Source organism: Dromiciops gliroides, chromosome 2 (genome assembly GCF_019393635.1).
Source record: "Dromiciops gliroides isolate mDroGli1 chromosome 2, mDroGli1.pri, whole genome shotgun sequence".
Lineage (NCBI taxonomy): Eukaryota > Metazoa > Chordata > Mammalia > Microbiotheria > Microbiotheriidae > Dromiciops > Dromiciops gliroides.
Window position 1 is genome coordinate 159,786,700 of NC_057862.1, and position 22,230 is coordinate 159,808,929.

General features: G+C 39.9%; 1 protein-coding gene across 1 annotated transcript in view; it reads right to left on the reverse strand.

Moving 5' to 3' along the window:
• Positions 1 to 21,169, reverse strand: part of AQP9 (aquaporin 9) — a 63,662-nt gene extending 42,493 nt beyond the window's left edge. Inside the window, exons 1-2 of the mRNA XM_043987669.1 lie at positions 21,071 to 21,169; positions 20,622 to 20,747 (exon numbers count right to left, since the gene is read on the reverse strand). Of these exons, the coding sequence (XP_043843604.1) occupies positions 20,622 to 20,723 (102 nt within the window). The 5' untranslated portion in view covers positions 20,724 to 20,747; positions 21,071 to 21,169. The remainder of the gene's footprint in view (positions 1 to 20,621; positions 20,748 to 21,070) is intronic.
• Between the last annotated feature and the right edge of the window lie 1,061 nt (positions 21,170 to 22,230).

The following is a 22,230-nucleotide window of genomic DNA, read 5'->3' on the forward strand; positions in this document are numbered from 1 at the left end:
TCAGATTGAACTGCCAAACTGTAGGGGCCAAATTTAATATGGCAAGCGTTAATTGGGTGACTCACCATAATATTGGGGTTCAGAAAAATGAGGGACCTCTAGGTCCAAAAGCTTCCTCCCCTCTGAACTGCCTTTTTAGTTATTTTCTCCTAGGCCAATAACAAAGGAGCTTAACAGCCTCTTTTCCACAAATAATCAGGTTTTATTAAAAGTGAAGGACAAGAGAATACAGAAAAGGAAAATGGATAATCTCTCTGGCTCTAGCAAAGGCTGTCTCAAAACCCAAACTCACTTTCAGCTCAGCTAATTCAAAGAGCTGGATTTTATTAACTCACCACCAGGGGTCCATAATTTCTATGCAGTCAGTCTCCAGTCTGTCCACCAGATTAGTTGGCTCGTGGCCAGTAAGGGGTGGGGTAGGTTAAAGAAATCCACACCATATTTGTTTCTACTTCTGGACTGTTTTTCCCCTTCTTTTTGAGGTTTTTCCCTTGTGCTCTGATTCTTCTTTCACAAGATGACTAATGTAGAAATATGTTTCATGTGATTATACATATACAACCTATATCAGACTGCTTTCCATCTTGGGGAGGAGGGAGGGAAGGGAGGGGTGGGAGAAAAAAAAATTTGGAACTAAAAATCCTGTGGAAAAAACATGTTGAAAACTATCCTTATATGTAACTGGAAAATAATAAATAAAATACTTTAAAAAAAATTGATCCTTTAATGATCCTTTTGTCATCACCTAACCAATAGATCCAGCTGCTTCTACTCCTGGTCAAAAACTGTTAAAATGTTTTGACAGCAGGGGCAGTTAGGGGGCACAGTGGATAAAGCACTGCCCTGGATTCAGGAGGACCTGAGTTCAAATATGACCTCAAACACTTGACACTTACTAGCTGTGTGACCCTGGGCAAGTCGCTTAACCTTCATGGCCCTACCCAAAAAAAGAAAAAAAAAAGTTTTGATAGCATAAAGGTGAGTATTTGTTTACTATATATGCCTAATTGTTGTACCTCAGATAAACAAGAGGACATGTGTTTAGCCTTCTTGGACACTGAGGCAGACAACAACACAAGTGCAGTATGTGGGAGAAGTGCTACAAAGCATTTGATGTTAAAAAAACCAACAACACAACAACCACCCTGGGAATAATAATAACTATCATTTATATAGTTCTTTAAAGTTTACAAAATGCATTTCAAATATCTCATTTTATCCTCATAATAACTCTCGGAGGTAGGTGCTATTTTATCCCCATTTTAGGGATAAGGAAAACTGAGGCAGACCAGATGTTTAGTGAATTGTCCCAGGTCACACAACTGCTAAGGGTCTGAGGCCAGCTTTAATCTCAGGTCTTCCTGATCCAAGGTCCAGGTACCAACTAACTGCCTATGATTCTAGGGTCCTTTAAATTCAATATGAATCATCAGTGTGATGTGGTCTGAGGTTGGTTGTCTTAATAGATACAAAATGACCAGAACAACTGTACTCATTGTTCTGTACCCTCTTCTCAGACCACATCTGAAGTATCCAGTTCAGTTCTGGATAACTCCTTTTTAAGAGGGAGATAGATCATCTGGAGTACACACAGAAGAAGTCAGTTAGGCTAGCAAAGGAACTCAAAACTGTATCACTGGGACCTTATCCATGAAGAATCTGGAAATGTTTATTCTGGAGACCTTTTAAAGGCTTAGAGCAAGGGACCTAACAGCTTGCCTTCAACATTTAGAAGAGCTATCATGGGGCAGAGCCAAGATGGTGAAGGAGAGGCTATGACTTCCACAAGCTCCTCATGAACCTGTCCACCTCCCAAATAATGCCATAAAAAAAAAACCCAAACAAAAACCCAGAGCAGGCTAATGCACATAAGAACAGAGGGAGACTATTTTCCAGCCAAAGACTGCAACTGGATCACCTGCTGATCAGTCTGAAAGAGCCGCTCAGCTCATGGTCTAGATCCGCACCTTGGAGTCTTCAGTGCCAGCAGCTTCTTTTGAGGCTCAGCTCACAGACCAGTGAGGGGGTTTGGTGTTTGGGCCAGGGTGAAGTGGCTGTAGCCTCTGCTGGAGTTGGGGTGAAGCACCCTGGTTCTGAACCAGTGGACTGAATCGAGTGGTGGTGACCCCAGTGGGGGAGGGGGCACAGGCACACCAAGTTTCTAAACATAGAGAATCAGATTTCAATCAGACATCTGCTTCCAGGCTGAGATGAGTAGGCAAAAAGGACAGCAGACAATAGACAGCTTCTTTAGGGGAAAAAATAGACCAGAATACACCCATGGAAGAAGATAATAACAAAGTCAATGCTCCAATATCCAAAGCTTCCAAGAAAAATATGAATTGGTCCTCAGAACATGGAAGCACTCAAAAGGGACCTTGAAGAGAAAGTAGGAGAGATAGAAGGAAGATTTAGAGAGATGGAAGAAAGAATGGAAAGAGAAATGAGAGCAATGCAGGAGAGTCATGAGAAAAAAATCAAAAGCTTGTAAAGCCAAATAGGAAAGGAGATACAAAAGCTCTCTGAAGAAATAATTGCCTAAGAATTAGGATTGAACAAATGGAAGCTATTGACTTTATGCAAAACCAAGACACAGTAAAGCAATCCAATTGAATAAATAAAAAAAAAAGAGGGCGATATGAAATATCTCCTTGGAAAAACAGCTGACCTGGAAAATAGATCCAGGAGAGATAATTTGAAAACATTGGACTATCTGAAAGTATGATTAAAAAAAAAAAAAGCCTAGACATCATCTTCCAAGAAATTATCATGGAAAATTGCCCTGATATTCTAGAAGCAGAAAGTAAAATAGAAATTGAAAGAATACACCAATAACCTCCTGAAAGAGATCCCAAAATAAAACCTTTCAGGAATATTATAGCCAAATTCCGGAGATCCCAGGTCAAGGCAAAAATATTGCAAGCAGCTAGAAAAAAAGGAATTCAAATGCTGTGGAGCTACAATAAGGATAAAACAAGATCTAGCAGGATATAAATTAAAGGACTGGAGGGCATGGAATATGATATTCCAGAGGGTAAAGGAACTGGGGCTACAGCTGAAAATTACTTACCCAGCAAAACTGATTATAATCTTTCAGAGGAAAAAAATGGGACTTCAGTGAAAAAGAGGACTTTCAGGCATTTGTGATGAAAAGACCTGAACTGAATAGGAAATTTGACTTTCAAATACAAGACCCTACAGAAGCATAAAAATGTAAACAGGAAAAAGAAATCATGAGGGATATTAAAAGATTAAACTGTTTACATTTCTACATGGGAAGATAATACTTCGAACTCATAAGAGGGATTGAATTCATTCTTCTTTCCCCTAAGAATTAGGGATGATGTTGGAAGTTGCTAAGAGGCATGTTCAATGGTTGGAACTATCCAAGAATAGAAAGGGCAACCTCAGTAGACATGAAACATGAAAAGTATTTTGCCAATGTGAAATATGAATTATGATTGCAGCAATAGAATCCCACTATACACTAGTCGGCCTCTAGAATATACTTAAATAATTAGATCCACAATCCTGTCAAGGCAGGGGTTTTAGATGATAATCCTTTGGCAGAGCCAGAGATGGCAGAAAAAAAATCCAGGAAGTTGCTTGGGCTCTCCCCATTCCCTTCAAAACGTTAAATGTGCCATTTCTCCTAGATGATACTTACTACATAGTATTTCACAATACCCTTTAATTATCCTGAAAACAAAGATAGAAAAGAGTTTTTGGAAGGTTATTCCTAGCATTTGTAAGATGGAAACCTTACAACTCCCTATAGAGTTGGTTCCTTCTTTAAGGAGGGCAAAAAGCATAATACCCTAGACAAGTCCCATTTGGAAATGCAGATTTCCAGAATGAACCCTATAACCACAGGACTCTTGCAGCCATCCCAACAAACAAAATGACCAAGCTAAGTTTCAGTCTTATCTGGATGGCTTTCTTGGACATTAGAAGCTAGTTAAGAAGGAATCTTAGTTAAAAGGAGTGCCTTTGTACACGTCCTTATGATCAAACAGTAGGCTATCCAGGATATATCAAAAACAATCTGACCAGACTTAGAGAGACTTATTTTAACACCCATCTACTTATCACTCAAAGATCCAACTCAGTATTCACCTACCAATTCATTCAACAAACATTTTAATTAAGGTCATTATGTGCAAAAACACCATTAGGTGCTCAGAGCAATAGGCAAATAGGACACAGCTCCAGCCCTTGAAGAATAGAAAACCTATCAGGGCAGATAACTGATTAAAGATTGGATATGATGGCATCATATACAACAAAAGATGTAGAAAATCCTCAAACTCATGTTTGAAATAATTTCATCATCCTACCTGATAATCCTCTTCCCTAATTTCTCTACTCCTATTACTGATAGCCATTCTTCCAGTTACTTTCATTTAGAAATCTTGAGTCATCCTTGATTCTTTCTTCTCTCCCCTACTTTCAACCTTTGATCAGTTGCTGAATCTGTTTCTATACTGAAGAGACCTTTTATATCAACCTTTCTTCCTACTCTTGCCCTGCCTTTCATTTCCCCTTTAAAATTGTAACAATTGAAATGACACCATCTGCTGGAGACTGACTGTAAGAAAAGCTCCACCATGAGGTGAAGGTCTCTGAGGGCAAGACTGTGTGTCTTTTCTTTGGCGTCAGGAAGTGACGTTTGCTTGTGGGAGGAAGAAGGGAGAGGCTGGCACTCTCACTCACTCTTTATCTTTTTTTTTTTTTGGTGGGGCAATGAGGGTTAAGTGACTTGCCCAGGGTCATGCAGCTAGTAAATGTCAAGTATCTGAAGCCAGATTTGAACTCAGGTACTCCTGACTCCAGGGCTGTGCTTATCCTCTGGTGCTACCTAGGCTGCCCCCCCGCTTTGTTTCGTTTGAAATCCATGTCTTCATTCTCCCTGTCAAGGGTAATCTTAATGCTAAAGGTTTTATCGTGATATTCCCTTGCTAAATAAACAAACAAAAACTTGTAGGTATTTTCCTTTGACTGCTAATTTCAATTGTTTTCCAGTAGTGTTCAACTCTTATAACCCCAGTTAGTGGGGTTTTCTTGGCAAAGATATTGAGTGGCGTGCCATTTCCTTCTCCATTTACATAGGATGAAACTGAAGCAAATAGGGTTAAGTGACCTGCCCTGGATAACATAACTGGCTAGTAATTTTCTGAGGCTAGGATTTGAACTCAGGCTCCTCCTGCCTCCAGTCCTGCCATACTATCCAATACAACACCTAGCTGCCCTACTAAATGTAGCTCTTATTGTCAAGGGGGCTGATGGGTAGCATAGTTTTTATCAGCTGATAGGAGGAGTGAGGGATCATGGGAGGTGGGAATGTTTACTCTCAGGTGTGAGAGGGGAAGGGCTGATGCTCACCTACAGTGTGATAATGGCAAGGCGGGCTGCTACTATCAGAAAGTGAATTTAATTATGACAAGTTGGAGCCTTGTCTAGCTCACCTGACCCACTAGGAAGTTATGATCCTTATATAGAAGTTATTGTTTATCTGAATGTAGCTGCTTGCCTTACTGTGGGACACGGTGAAATTATTCCCTCCCTACTTTTTTCCCTTTGCTTCATCACTGATTGGCATTACTACCACCTGTAGTTTCCTGTTGTTTTTATTTGTTGTTTGTATTTTTGTAAGTGATTTTATCGTCAGGTAAAGTATAATTGATTTTTGTTGCATTTTGAGAGTATTCGCCATGAAAGTGTAAACTATGCAAGGTAGAGAAAGTGAAAGGGCTACCTGAGACCAATTGCGTTAGACTTGTCTGGGAGCTTATATGAAGTTCCCTCACTGACTGATAACTAAAAATATGAACTCTTCACATACTGGCTGTGTGACCCTGAGCAGATCACTTGACCTCAGCACTTTAGACAACTCTAAGACATGAAATTGCAGCAAGAATGCTATCTTGCAATCAGAAGGAATTTCCTCATCTGGGAGTTCTCTCTAAGGATGAAACCCTCCATGAGCTGGCATCCAGCACCCTAAGCAATCTGGATCCAACCTACTTTTGCAATATTATTTCATGGTACTCCTTTTTGTTTATTCTATGCCCTAAATAACTAGAATGAATTAATGAGGTTGGGGGTGGGGGTAGGAATATGAAACCTTTAGACTACCTTTTTTAGGGGCATAAGATGCCCTTCCGTGTTGTCACTTTACTTCTCATGAAAGTAAAGAAAGGTTGAATAATAATAAATTCTAACACAGTCAAAGCAGTCATGACTTGTTGCCCCATTCAGTCTGTTTACACAACAGGGAAGAATGGCTAAACCAGTTCCCAGTGTTAGAGACAACATGAATCATTTTGGCTTAACGAATGTTCTGAAGCATCTTGTAGAACTAATACTGTCTTGAAGGACAGGATGGTGTTAAAGACCTGGGGCTCACAACTTGGGGTAGAGTTTTCAGTCATTGGACCAGAGACTCCCACTTCTCCTAGGAGGAGAAACAGACAGGGTCAGACATGTCCCGATGTGCCAAGTGGTGGCAGATTTTCTAGGTATAGAGCACCCTTTAATCCCCCAACTGGGAAATAAAACCTTAGTCGGATCAAAAAGGATCACAGTGAGCCAAGGCCAAAAAACCTGCAAGTCTAGTTAAAAATGAGGAGGTGTCCTGTGGCAGAGAGAATAGCAAGACCAAAATTGACAGCCTTCTTCAAGAACAAGCTGTACTTGAGTAGAGGCCGAGATGAAGAATTAAGGGGGTTTCTGTATAATGAGACCGGAAAGGCCAACTTAAAGGAGGGGAGAATAGGTAGGTGGGTAAATGCCAATTCCAGTCCAATACCACATCTAAGATCACAGAATTGCAGATTTAGAGCTAAAAAGGACCTTCAAGGCTATTGAGTTCAACCTCATTTTACAGATGAGAAAACACACCAAATGACCAATGGTCAAATGGTGATTTGCCTGGGGACACACGCTCATAAATGTCTAAGGCAGAATTTGAACCTGTCTTACTATATTGAATTCCTACTTCCATTCCCTAGTTTCAGGGGCCTCATTACCTCTTGCCTAGACTATTGTAATAACTCCTAACTAGTTTCCCCTGCCTCCAATTTCTCCTCTGAAATCCATCCTTTGTTCTATTGTCAAAGTAATCTTAATGCAACAGGTTTTTATCATGTTTTGCCCTCACTAAACCAGAAACAAACAAAAAATGTTCAGTGGTTCCCACTTGACTAGTCATTGTAGCCCCTTATTGGCAAGAGAGCTGATGGGAAATCCTACATGCTTTCCACTCTGTGAAACTTTCCACACTTGTTACCCCTGCTGAGCTAAAGAAAACGATTCCTCCCCTCCCCATCACCACCACCTTCATCAGCAACTCATGTATATTCTTCAACTCTTGCCCCATGTAATTTTTGAGGAGTGGGGCAGAAGATGGAATGGTCATCTTGCAGAAAGTTCTCTGACCAGGACAAGAACTCTGCCATGATACCACAGTGATGCCTGGTAGGAGCAAAAAAAATAAAAAAAAGGCCTGTTTTCTTGTCCAGCCAGTGGAGTCTATGTCTGTGAGTTTATAGTCACATCTGAAAGGTGCTGGGAGAGGGCCATATTCTGGGTATGTTTCTTAAAGGTAACAGGCTGGTAATGAGCCACATGCCACAGGCTCACTCAGTCTTAGTTCCTACTTGAGCTAAGTTTTCTTAATAAGTTCAGAAGCCTTTCCTTATTAAGTTCAGAAATAATGAAAGATTCACTCCATTCATACCACTCAACTTACCTGTCTAGCCTAAGACCAGTATAAAACAGGAATCTTACAGATAGCTCTTCCTGTCACCTAGTTAACCTAAACAATGAACTTTTTATCTTAAAAAAGTAATTTAAAGACAACTTGATTCAATGCATCACTTTTATTGGGACCTGTGGTTGATCAATGTAGTCAGTTAGGTAGCCCATGGGCTACCTGGTAGCCATAGACCTGAGTCAGAAAGATATGAGTTCAGTCTGTCTCAGACATTTACTATTAACGTCTTTTTTTGGCCTCAGTTTCCTTATATTAAAATAGAAATTATAACATGACTTAGCTCCCACCATTGTTGTGTGGATCAAATGAGAATATTTTAAAGAGCTTAGTACAGGGGGGGCAGCTAGGTGGCAGAGTGGATAGAGCACCAGCCCTGGAGTCAGGAGGACCTGAGTTCAAATCCGCCTCAGACACTTAACACTTACTAGCTGTGTGACCCTGGGTGAGTCACTGAACCCCATTGCCGTCACCAAAAGAAAAAAAAAAGCTTTGTACAGTGCCTGCACATAGCTAGGTGCTGAAGAAATGTTAGGTGGTGGGGAGTGGTAGTGGTAGTAGTAGTAGTGGTGTGGTGGTGATAGCAGTAGCACTTAAGGAGTTAATTTCTCTGGGACTTGATTAATTCATTCCTGGGTGGGATGAAACTCATATAATGGGATAGCTCTTTCACTCCTACTTCTGGCACAGTGAGTTGAGTTCAAATCCCTACTATCTCTGTAGATTCCTTGGGTATATGTTGATGATACATATATCATTAGGTAAGGTTTCAAATACTTCCTCTAAACAATTAATCTGTGCTTGTGTATTAATTAGTCAGTTTCTTCTAGAATTTAGGTTAAACATAACTGAACCAATCTCTTGTGCTTCATATTGAGAACTGATATCATCACTGTAATTTTAGAAACAAAGTAGGAATCCATTTCAGGCACAGGTAGATATGTTAAAATGCAAAAAGTTGGGAAAGGGGTGGGGCAGGGATCAGGGAAGAATCTCATTTTAGTTAAGTTAGGTGGACCGTGAAGTGAGTCAAAAGGTTCTTAGGGTAAGAATCATGGGCTTGGAGAGAGGAAGACCTGAATTCAAATCCCATCTCTGACAGTACTAACTAGGGTGTCCTTTAGCAAGTCACTTAATCCCTTGAGCCTCCCTCAGAGTTCCTCATCCATCAAGTGGAATAATAATAGCCTGTGGAGAAACCCAGAGAGCTCGCCATTGCCCTCTGATTGAGTTCCCCCTCCCCAGACTCAGGCCATAGTCACTGAAGCAGCAAGAGTTTCCTGGAGAGTTTTGTGGTTAAAGCTTGAATTCCAGAGACAATGCCTGGCCAGTCTCCTAGGGTCCGAGGAGTTAGTTGTGCAAGCCTTGCCTTGTTAAGGGCCTGGAACAAATTCTGTCATGCTAAGGCTGAAAGGTTAAAAAATTATTCTTATTCTATAGAATTAGTCTTTGCGGAGACTTTATTTGATTTCTTTGTGTTTTGGGGTTTTTTTTTTTCACAAGATGGTGCTGATTATCATCTTTGATCCTCAACCTCTGTTGGCCTGAACCCCTGACCCCAACAACTGGCACCTGAACAGGGACCAGGACTTGGACCCTGGAGGGACAGTTGAAGCTGTGCCCAGAATAGAAGGCTCTGTGTCATTGAGGATCATATAGGAGACCCCCCAGGAAAAAGAAAGCACGTGCTACAGGATCTGGTGAGAAACCAGGAATGGGGGATAGGATCCGAAAGAACTCTGAGCACCTCCTAGCTTGGGCTAATTTAATTTTCGCATGGTTGTCAGATATAGGCTCTATCCAAAATGGGACAAAATGTAACTTGAGGGTTAAAAGACCTCAATAAAGATGTACATACTCTGCAGTTAGTAACTGTATGCAAAGGGATTAAGGTAAATAGAAAGACCATTAAGTTAGTATGTGAACAGGCACCATGGTTCCCAGAAGGACCTAACATTACAATACAATCCTGCCTGGGAAGAGGTTGGGGAAGCTATTATAAGATCGAAACAGGAGCTCCCACCTTCTTATGCCACTATTTATAATGTTATAAAATGTCTGAGGAGTCCCAATTCCTCATGCAGTTAGAAGAAGCCACTGAAATAAGGGAGCAGTTCAGATCAGAAAGATGAAGGAATGAGGAACAAAAAGGGGGAGAGGATATGTGTCTGTCATTTCATTGAAGAGGAAACTGTGAATGGAGCAAAAAATGAGAAGAGATGGATGCCGGAGAGGAAAAAGGAAGCCTCATCAGATGCCTGATGACACATCTTGTTAGCATGACATATTTACTGGCTCCGATCAGGGTGGGGCAAGCAATGGAAGAGAAAAAGATGGGTTTTATGGAAGAATCCCCCATGGGTAGAGATGGTGGGGAGGGATCAGTTTATACCAGATCCAGTACTGTATGACAATGGATTCCGATAAATTAGGAGGTGTTGATCCACTGAATCAGGAATTTTGTCACTTACCATGTAAGACTTTGACAAAATCTCCTCTCTATGCCCTGTGTCTTCATTTGTAAAATGAAGAAATAGCCTAGATCAGTGGTTCTCAAAGAGTGTACCACAGCACACTAGTGTGCCCCAAGGTTTTGCTAGGTGTACCACAAAATTTCAGATGTTATGATATTGTGGATAAAAAAATATTTATAGGGTCATTTTGTTTCACTCTCTCAGCTTCTCAGCAATGGTAAAAATTATGTTCCAAAATAAACAAACCTTTACTATGTATATGTGGGGTGGGTATATATGCATAGTTTTGCATGCATTGTGCATGCGTATGCATGGTGCATGTATGTACAATGATACACATACACAATGTTTATACACATACATATATACACATTTATGTATGTATGTATGGTGTATAGGGGCATATGCCAAGTTTTAAGGTATATACATATATGTATGCATAGACACATACATATATGCCTACCTTAAAATCTGGTCACACTTTGAGAAGTGGTCAAACTTACATAGAAATCAACAAAGACAAATTGTTTTATTAAAAGGAACCACAGACTCCATTCTTCTGGCTTCCCATAGTGGATGCCAGTATAAAAGTCACAGGTGTGCCCTCAATTCCTTATGGCATAGAATACTGCTGTTCCATGAGCAAAAATGTGAATGTTGGGGGTAGGTGAGAACCACGGTACTCTAAGGTACCTTCTTCCAGGACGTAATGTGTGGGTGCAGCAACTACCTGCACCTCCTGTAGAGTATGCCTGTCTGGGAGTTGTCTAAAAAGGCTCAACTTGCGCACATTTACTGCAGTATCAGAAGTTCTTTTATTTTTTATTTCCGAGAAGAGGAACAGTAATATTTATAGTGCTTGAAGGAGAACATATTGATAAGAGTCCCCCAAAGATGATGTGAGTCATTTGAGGAGTACCCCCGGAAAAAATGCAGCCCATGAGCAAATAAATCACTTCTATCTGTCTGTGGTTAGTTGATCTACAGAATGATCCACTGATTGGTTGAAGCTGAGGGGTAGGATATAGGAATGGAGGTGGTGATATTGGTATAGCATGCAAGGGGCAGTGGCGGCAGCAGCAACAACAACAGTGGTGGCAACAGCGGTAGCAGCAACAACAACTACTTGGCAGGGTAGATAGAATGCTGTAGTGAAGTCAGAAAGACTCATTTTCCTTGAGTTCAAATCTGACCTCAGACACTTACCAGCTGTGTGACCTGGGCAAGTCACTTCACCCTGTCTACCTTAGTTTCTTCATCTGTAAAATGAGCTAGAGAAGGAAATGGCAAACCATGTCCAATAGTCTTCATCAAGAAAAAACCCAAATAGGGTGATGAAGGAGTTAGACACATTGAAAACAACTCACCGACCACTACCACCATTGCCACCCACCAAATGCCTCATTTTGTATAGCACTTTGCAATTTACACAATGCTTCCATACATTATTTCAACCCTTGACGTAGGTGGGCAGTTATCATTAGCCGTGTTTATAGATGAAAAAGTTGCTACAAAAAAAAGTACAAAAAAGTAGTTCAGTACTTGGACTAGAACACAGGCACAATCCATTAAATCACACTACCAGGGATAGAGGAGAAACAGAAAAAAATCTTAAGTCTTTTTGATTTGTAAATCAAAATAAAAAAAAAAAAAAGCTTTGCTCTAGAGATTTTCTTAGAGCAAGAACAAGCCTTTAAGTTCAAAGATAGAAACAATTAGGGGCAGCTAGGTGGAGCAGTGGATCAAAGCACCGGCCCTGGATTCAGGAGGACCTGAGTTCAAATCTACCTCAGACACTTGACACTTACTAGTTGTGTGACCCTGGGCAAGTCACTTAACCGTCATTGACCAGGAAAAGAAAAAAGATAATCTAATCAAAAGTAGAACAATTAGATTCATAAGGACCATGAGCAATGAGTGAAGGAGCAAAAGGGACACTGCATAAGTTTAATTGCCTCTTGGTGTTCCTCACACAAAATTCCCACACTGCCCCCCATGCTTGCAATGCTCTACTTCAGCACCTCTACCTCCCTGAATCCCTGGCTCTCTGTAAGACGCAATGCAGAAGGTATTTGGGTCTTCCTAGCCACCTTGTGGTTTCCCCTCTATCTTTATCTTTCCATCTCCTCAGAAGGTATGTAATACTAAGTTGCTATGCTAGATACAGATCTGTATTTACATTTCTCCCACCCTCCCATTAGAACTCCAAGAGAAGGAAACTAAGGTGGTGAAATGGGAATAAGAATGCTACTTCCAGGGATTGGTTGTAATGAGGAAATTCTTCACAAAAGATCTTTAGAAGGGCAAATTATATTTGCACTCACAGAGCCAACCACCCTAAGTTCAAACCCTCAACATCTCTCATCTGGATGATTAGGAGGCAATAATATAATGGACCTCCAGTCACTCTCTGCTCTTCATTCTAACTGCCACACTGTAGCCAAGATAACTTGCCTAAAACAGCAGCTCAGTTTCATGCCACTTCCTTGCTTTAGAATTTATGGTGGCTCCTCATTCCCCAGATGATAAATGGTCAAAGGATATGGAACAGTCAGTTTCAGGGTATAAAATTCAGGCCTCCAATAGTCATATAAAAAAAAATTGTAAATCATGAATAATTAGAGAGATGGGGCAGCTAGGTGGCGCAGTGGATAGAGCACCGGCCCTGGAGTCGGGAGTACCTGAGTTCAAATCTGGCCTCAGACACTTAACACTTACTAGCTATGTGACCCTGGGCAAGTCACTTAACCCCAATTGCCTCACTAAAAAAAAATAAAATAGAGAGATGCAAATTAAAACAATTCTTTAGGTACCACCTCATACTCATCAGAGTGGCAAAACTGACATAAAGGAAAATGACAAATGCTGGAGAAGCTGTGGAAAAACAGGTACTTTAATGTAGTGATGTCAGACTCTGAACTGTACATAATCTCCTCTAAGTCACATATTGACTTAGAAAATGACATATGTACATTGTCTAATGTTTTTGTATGTTTATTGATTTTGTTAAATATTTTCCAGTTATATTTTAATCTAGTTTAGGCCTTACCTGGTAGTGGTCCAACACTGACATGGCTCCTTTAATGCGTGATTGTGGAGCTGTGCACTCCATTCTACCTCAGGAGCTACTAAACTGTGCATATCCTTTGCCCTGCAGTATCATTACCAGGTCTATACCTCCAAAGAGATCAAAGAAAGAGGAAAAGGACCCTTGTGCAAAAATAGTTATAGCAGTTCTTTTTTTGTGATGGCAAAGAATTGGAAACTGATGGCGGTGCCTATCAATTGAGGAATGGCTAAACAAGTTGTGATATATGAACATTATAGGCAACTATTATGATGTTAGAAATTTTGAAGGTTCTAGAAAAACCTAGGAAGATTCACATGAACTGATGCAAATGGAAATGAGTAGAACCAGGAGAACAATTTCTAAGTAACAACAATATTATAAAAAGAAACAACTATGAAAGACTTGGGAATTCTGATCAACACAATAATTAACCACAGTTCCAAAGAACTCATGATAATATATGCTATCTACCTCCAGATGGAGAACTGATGAACTTAAGAGTACAGATTGAAACATATTTTCTTTTCCCTTTTAAAAAAGAAATGGTGAATGTAGGAATTTGTTTTGCTTGCCCATACATATTTGTATCAGTTTCATTTTTCTTGTCTTGGTGCATGGAGGAAGGGAAGGTGTGAGGGAGGGAATTTGGAACAGAAAAGAAAATAAAATCAAATTAAAAAAAAAAGAATTTATAGTGCCTCCTTCCCCCATTGATTCTAGGATGAAATACAAATTCTCCATCTTGGCAGTCAAAGCCTTTCACAGCCTGATTTCAGTTAACTTTTCCAGACTTGACTCATAGTATTCTCTTTCCTGCTCTCTACATCCCAGTCAAACTGGCTACTTGCTGTTTCTCAAATTTGGCATTCCATCTCCTGCATCCTTATCCATACTCTTGCTCAGGCTGTCGCCTGTGGCTGGATGCCCTCTATCTCTTGGAATGCTTTTTATTGATGTGAGTCATTTCAGACAAGTCTGACTCTTCATGACTCCATTTGGGGTTTTCCTGGCAAAGATAATGGAGTGGTTTGCCATTTCCTTCTCCATCTCATTTTACAGATGAGGAAATTGAGGCAAACAGGGTTAAATGACTTGCCCAAGGTCACACAGCTAGTATCAAGTATCTGGGGCTGGATTTGAACTCAGGTCCTCCTGAATCCAGGGCCAGTCCTTTATCCACTGCGCCACCTAGCTGCCCCCCTGTTCATTTATTTTTTATCCATTTATCTATTTATTTATTTGTTTGCTTCCTTGCTCAACTCATTTATTTATTTATTTACCTAGCTATCAATCTATCTATCTATCTATCTATCTATCTATCTATCTATCTATCTATCTATCTATTTATTGAGGGAGAAGGAAACTAGCTTTTCCAGTAGAACAAACAATCTCTTCTAATTGAAATGGGTGGTTTCAAAGAGAGGGCAGAAAATGTAAGAGTAGAATGAATTAGTAGAAAAACATAGTATAGGGGCAGCTAGATGGCGCAGTGGATAAAGCACCGGCCCTGGATTCAGGGGTACCTGAGTTCAAATCTGGCCTCAGACACTTGACACTTACTAGCTGTGTGACCCTGGGCAAGTCACTTAACCCCAATTGCCTCACCAAAAAAAAAAAAAAAAAAAAAAAAATAGTATAAATCATGAGGACCAAGTCACAGAAGAAACAACTGAAGGCCTTCGGAAAGCTTACACTGAGAGAGTGGGATGGAACCTAGGATATAGGATATAAGCTAACAGCATTTTATCCCATTAACTTTTTATATTTCAGGGAATGGGGTATACATACTTAAATTTATGGAATAAATCTTATACTGATGGCTAGGGGAAGGAAGATTAAAAAAGACACTCTCTCAAATAAATTATTTTGTCTGTTTTAAATACCCAGATGAAGAAAAATGCTATCTATATCCAGAGAAAGAACTGATAAATAGAAGTATGTGTAGAATAATTTTATACACACACACACACACACACACACACACACACACACACACACACACACACACACCACACAATATACATATACCTATTTGTATCTAATGGAGCTCTCTCCAGGGTGAGAGCAGAAAAAAATTATGTAGATAAATTTTGTTGCGTATTTGAAAGGAATAGCAAGTTGTGCAAGGTAGATAGATTTGCAGTTTCATGTATAATTGTCTGTTTTATTGTACTATGTTCTTGAAATGCTTGTTTATTCTATAAATTAAAAATTAAATGAAAAAAGACACTCTCCTCCCGGATTGTCTCGTGTAAAACTGCTTTGCATTATGGCTTCTGTTTCACTTTGTACAAAACTAGCCTTTTGTTTATCTCATACCTAATGGTGTGTATTTATACGATTCATGTGTTATTATATATATTCTTCCTAAAGTTATCAATTTTATGATGTTCAGGTGAATGCAATTATTCCCAGTTCTTTTATTTACTACCTCTGTGACTTGGGCCTACCTTTTTACTGCTGCAAGGTCGCTAGTTTCTAGTCTGGGAATTGAAGAGTAGGTTCCACTGCTGACTCAGTGGGCACAAGATTATATCTTCTGTTACTTCAATTTTTCCAGAAAGAATGAGGACCTTTCATACTTGTAGCTTTCCTACCTTGCAGGACTTAGAGGCTCCATATTAGGATCCTAGACTAAAAGTGGTCCTATATAATTTCTTATTAAATGAATTTCTTTTTTTTAAATTCAGTCTGTGATAAGTCTTTTTTTTTTTTTAATTTTAAGTGGGGCAATGAGGGTTAAGTGACTTGCCCAGGGTCACACAGCTAGTAAGTGTCAAGTGTTTGGAGCGGGATTTGAACTCAGGTCCTCCTGAATCCAGGGCCGGTGCTTTATCCACTGCGCCACCTAGCTGCCCCACGCGATAAGTCTTTTCTATTTAAATCTCAATTCTGACAATATATAATTTGATTTCCAAAGTTCTTAGAATTCCTCTTCTCCCCTACCCCTTCCACTCCCCCTCCCCCATGCCCACCCTAAGTAGGTTTGAACATATAGTCTGACAATAACTTAAAAATCTGAAGGTGTCCTGGGGCCAGATACAACTGACCAGCCTATGACAAACAACTCTCCTCCCTACCAAGGAAAGATTACTGGCTCAATGGAGGGACACCTAACCAGCCCCAGGCAAAATTATTATGGGTACAATTTGTCTTGGACAAGCTCCTACTTTCCAGTGCAGGTGGCTCTTCTCTTCTCCTGTGAGCCTCCCACTTAACCCCATTCTGTACCATTAACCTAGGGGCCTGTTCTCTCTGAGAACAAGCTGTCCTGGTTAAAAAGCTGTCCCAAAGGCCTTCCCCAACAATGTGTCAGTAGCTGATAAGGGCTTAAGGTGATACTCATCCTATGGGGTATTTGATTTTAATGGGGAAATATTAAAGACTACCAGTGGTCTACCAATAGACCATCACCCATCCTACACCCTACTTACTTGTTGCCATGGCAACATGCTATCCTGCTTATGGGACATACACACACACACATATACATATGTGTGTATTTCTTCTATTTCTTACACATTGGAGGTATAACTGTAAGTAAGACCATTGCATCTGGGAGAGAGAATTGAGAATGTAAAGTGTGGAAGAAATGGAGAAAGACCAGGAGGGTGAAGGGGTCTGGAAATAATCTCATCTGAAAAATCATTGAAAAAAATAGGGGAACTGGACAAAGGGGACAAAAGGGAGATGTGACAATTTTTTCTCAGCATTTGAAGAAGGTTATCATGTAGAAGAAAGAGTAAACTGTATATCTCTAGAGGGAAAAACCAAGACTAATTGATGTAAGTTACAGGGATATAGAATCATACAGAAGGATGCACTTCACAACAGTTAGAGTGGTCCAATAATAGAATTTACTGCTTCAGGAGGTAGTGAAGTCTCCATCATCAGAGAACCTGGGTGAGCCTGTCAAAGATTATCAGAAAGGATTTTCATATTGGGAGGGAAATTTGGACTTTTTATCGTTGTTCAATCATGTTCAACTTTTCATGGCCCCATTTGGGGTGTTTCTTGGCAAAGATACTGGAATGGTTTGCCATTTCCTTCTCCAGCTCATTTTATACATGAGGAAACTGAGGCAAACAAGGTTAAGTGACTTGCTCAGGATCACACAGCTAGTAAGTGTCTGAGTCCGGATTTGAGCACAGGAAGATGAGTCTTCCTGACTCCAGGCCCAGTGCTCTATCCATTGTGCCACCTAGCTGCCCCTGAAGTTGGATTAGATAATTTCTAATATCCCTTCCTAAAATTCTATGATTCTAAGTCTCTTCTCTGTAGAAGAAGGAACATAAAAAAAGTTGAAGCTCCCCCTCCTGGACTGATCTTGCTTAGGAGTAGAATAAGGCCAGTTAGGTGCTCCTTCTGCTGGGGTCTTTGATGTCTGAAATCCCCAAATTAGAGAAGCACTTCCTTTGAAGAGACTTTTTTGTTTCCGGTTAAAATCATCTCCACCAGCATCTGAAAACGCATAAAATCTCTGCCGGTGACACCTTATTGTGAATAACTTTATCATTTTTTTTTTCTTTTTTGGTGGGAGCACACCACAAAGAGGCAGAGGTAGGTTGTAAAGAAAGGGGAAATGGGAGGATGAATATTCCTGTTACTCACTCCACAGCTTTACTTTATGTCCAATTCTACTTCCCTTCCTTTTTCCCAAGTCTCATATTTGACACAGTGGATGTGTGACCCTCCACTAATTCCCTCCACTGCTCAATGCTCTCTGAGACGGTGCCACCTTACATTGATAGAGGGAGTCAGCTCATCTGGGAGTTCCCTATATCAGTGAAATCACAGGGCTAATCCCTATGCCTATCCATTGAGATTTCAAATAACTTTTTTTTTTTTAAGTCACTGCATACAGGGGCAGGTAGGTGGCACAGTGGATAAAGCACCGGCCCTGGATTCAGGAGTACCTGAGTTCAAATGTGGCCTCAGACACTTGACACTTACTAGTTGTGTGACCCTGGGCAAGTCACTTAACCCCCATTGCCCCGCAAAAAAAAAAAAAAAAAGTCACTGCATGCAAGAAATTTTTTTCTCATCAATGACAAATTGATATGATTGCATTATCATAGAAGGTGCTGTTTGTTCAGAACTTCTAAATTTACTCCCAAACCTCTGCCTTTCTTTTTAAGAGAGCCTTTGAGCCTTGTTTGGGAAACTAAGGAACAATATAATGAGATATCAAGGCATCCAGGGGGTTTTTAATTCTGAAAATAAAATAGGAATTAGACCTGTCATTTCTTGGGATCACGGAATGGTGGAGGGGGTGGGGGTAGGGGGGGCCCCAGAATGCTCAGTGAGGGTCCACACCTTCTTTATAACTTAAACATTTTAGTTAACTGGAGGCACTGAGAAATTAAAGGACTTGCCCAGGGTCACAAAGCTAGTATGTGTCAGGAGGCAAGGTCTTGCTGTCTCTGAGGCCAACTAAACCACTCTGCTTCTCCCTATGACCTTACCTTTAATCCTGAAGACACATTTTATTTCTTACCATGTACTACCAGTCATATCTTGAATACCTATCATGTGTAATTAGGAGCAGAACAATGCACTGAATAGCTTTGCTGAGCAAATCCATATTTACAGTAACTCCTAAACCCTAAAAGGGTCAGGCTTCTGAAATAAAAGTTCTGAGATAAGAAAGGGAGAAGTATTATCTTCCTGTTCTCCACATTCACTTCCCTTTCCTTTTTCCTTTTCTGCAGAACACCCAGTACTCTTAGACCACTTTGCTTTAATTTTCTGCCCTTTCCCTGTTCCTAGAAGGAGCTTCAAAAAGTATAGTTTTGTGTTCTGATAAAATGGCACAACCATGCCCACCTTACAATGTATCATCCATCAGGAAATAAGTCTGGTACCAAGAATCTGGGGAACTGGCTACCCTGACCCTTACCAGTGACCCCCCCCCCCCAATGTCCCCCTTCAAGTTTAGAGAGAATGGATTTTCATAGGATGATGTTCTGGATATAACCTAGTAGGAGAACACAATCACTCCATGTCTGGAGTATTTTGGAGACCAGAAGGACACCCAAAGGTCTCCCCATCTTAGAAAAGTCATTTTTCATCTCTAGACCCACTTTGTACAACTAGTGGGTTGGACAAGATAATCTCTAAGATTCCTTCCAACTCTAAATCTATGATCTTATTATCTTAATTTATTTTTCCCCAGCTCAACATTTTCATAATCAGTTTATCTGACATAGAACCATTTAAAACCAAAGTTTCCAACATGCTGCACCCAGCAGGCACTCAATAGAATTGAAAAAGAATAAAATGGAGTTGATAACAAAAACTAGTTTATCACCAATATATTCCTTTTGAATAAGAACCAGGGTTTTTTGTGCTTTCGGTTAAAAACCCTACAATGGGGTTATTTTTTTTTCTTGCAATATTATCAAGATTTTAAAGTTAGAACTGCATGTCCAATTTGTTGTTGAATTAATAATTGAATGCTTAAGTATTGTCTTTCTCTGCTCATGAATGGACTGCCTTTAACAAGAATTTGGAGATTTATCATGGAGCAAGCAGTGATGAAGGAAACCCAAAGGCAAGAGACTTTAGGTGGTGGTGGATTTTCAGAGTATTACTCCAATATTTGCTCAGGCCCCTTAAGGTTAAGAAATTATCCAGATTAATAACCTGAGAATTCTTAGAAATTGCTCTCAGTTATGGCTAGAAGATGCAGGGAACTGTTGAATTAGTAATTCTTGGATAAAAGCCCAAGTCCAAAAGGAGGGGGGGAAAAAGGACTTTGACAATTGAAAGGAAAATAGTTACCTGAAAACAATATCTAGTATCTCATTTTATTTCTACTTAATGCACTAAATCCTTCATTACCCAGCTACTGCTCGGTCCAATACAATCATTACCAAGGCCTTGCTTAACTATAACAGGATATTGCAGCCATCCCTATTTATTGATTACCTGTAACTACTCATTTTACTACAGAAACCAGTCTAGATCATCCTAGGTAAATCATTCATGTGAGGATCAAATGAAATAACAGTGAAAGCCCTGGGCAAACACTGAAGTAATATAGAAATTATTATTGTTATTATCATTATTAATTAACAGGGGACTAAAACTTTCTCATTAGGCTGTTGAGATAATACAATAATTTGCACTGGAAATATAGGTTAATAAATAGTAATTAGATAGTTATGGTGTTTTCTTATAGTAATATGAAAGAGACCCTTGCATTATAGCTATCGTTCTAGCCAAAGGGGGCGAGGGTGGGGGGTGGGTGGAAACCATACACATCTTGAGTTAGAAAATAAAAGGGAAATCAGATTATACTTACAACCAACATGCATGTCCCCAAGAATTCTGCAATCGTTTCTTTGACCAAGGGGTTCTTCAGCATTAATTTATTTTTGAAGGTTTTTTCCACCTTTCTGTCCATCTCCTAAACTTGCAGCCACGAGTCCTGAAAAGAGTAAGTAGCACTTATCAGTTAGACTTCAGATGACACTCTTCAGTCCAGGTTAGAATGGATGATCCTCTCAGCAGCTGGACTTTTATGACTTCACTGGCACACGGAACCTGGAGAGTTTGACATCTGCTTATAGATTCCTGGAGATAGCCGGTAGAATTCTCTGACTATAAACATGGACCCGGCAATTCAATATGACCTAGTACTTCATCTGGTGAGGTTTTCATCCCCTATTTTCAGCTCTTTGTTTATATTCACAAATTGGAACCTCAATTCTCAAAGCTGATTCCTTTTGAGCTCGACAGATTAATCATTACCTTTATTTTCAAGGTAATTTTTTGCTTTTTTTTTTCCAGGAGATGAGAAAAGAGATGTTATACTGGATGCCTTGCCAAACCACAGCCACGGGCTTGAGTCCAGAGATTTACATGTTACACAATTACTGCCTTCTAGATTTTCTGTTCTGAAGTGGCTGGGGTGTGGTTTGGAATTGTAAAATCCAAAGTATATATGTCGAAAGCAAACATTCCTTTTTGGTGGATCCCAGAAAAAACTTGGAGAGGAAAGAAATAAAATTTAAAAACAACAACAAAATCCCAAAGTATTTACCTTGCCCAGGTTCAGGTAGTGTGGCCACAGGAAGTGATATTCTAAAGAGATATTTGAAATAAGTTGGGTAGGCCATATCTTGAGATTGTCAGATTAAATTTTCTCTTGAGGGAATTTCCCAGTTAAAAACTAAGTTTTTTCTGACATTCTTCCCATTTACAAAAGAGCATTTGGGCCCAATAAGAAGGGACTATATTGTTACAACCTAAATTTCTATGGTGATGGTTGCTTACTGAACCTGAAGAATTATGTTTAAGTAATTAAATGTAAAAATATAGGGAAGGAAACAAAAGATGAATGTGGTCTTTTTGGTAACATTTCAGAAAAGTTAGGCCTTTGTTAAGAGTGACACCATGAAATTAACTGGCAGACCATTATTTAGAACTCATTCAGTCATGTCAAGTACCAGTCTCTGTTTTCAAGCTTATATGAAGTTGAAGAGATAGAATTCACTCATATCTGAGAACCTGAGCTCAATCAAAGGCTTTCCAAAGCCACAGGACCTAGTATAGAAATTATGTTTGTCTTCTCAACCCTCCTAGCAGTTACTGGCTCCCTTCCATTCCCTGTCCTGACTCCACAGGAGGTCATCAGTCATTTCCTTCAGAAGAGGTAGGCAAGTTGGAAGAAAGGCTGAGCAAGGGAGCAGAGAAAATTAGTGAAGAGTCCACATAAATAATGGACTATTCCACTGGTTATAAGAAAGTCTTCAGAACAATGATCCAGTGCAACAAAGAATAGGCCTATTCTTTTTTTTTTTTTTTGGTGGGGCAATGGGGGACTTGCCCAGGGTCACACAGCTAGCAAGTGTCAAGTGTCTGAGGCCAAATTTGAACTCAGGTCCTCCTGAATCCAGAGCTGGTGCTTT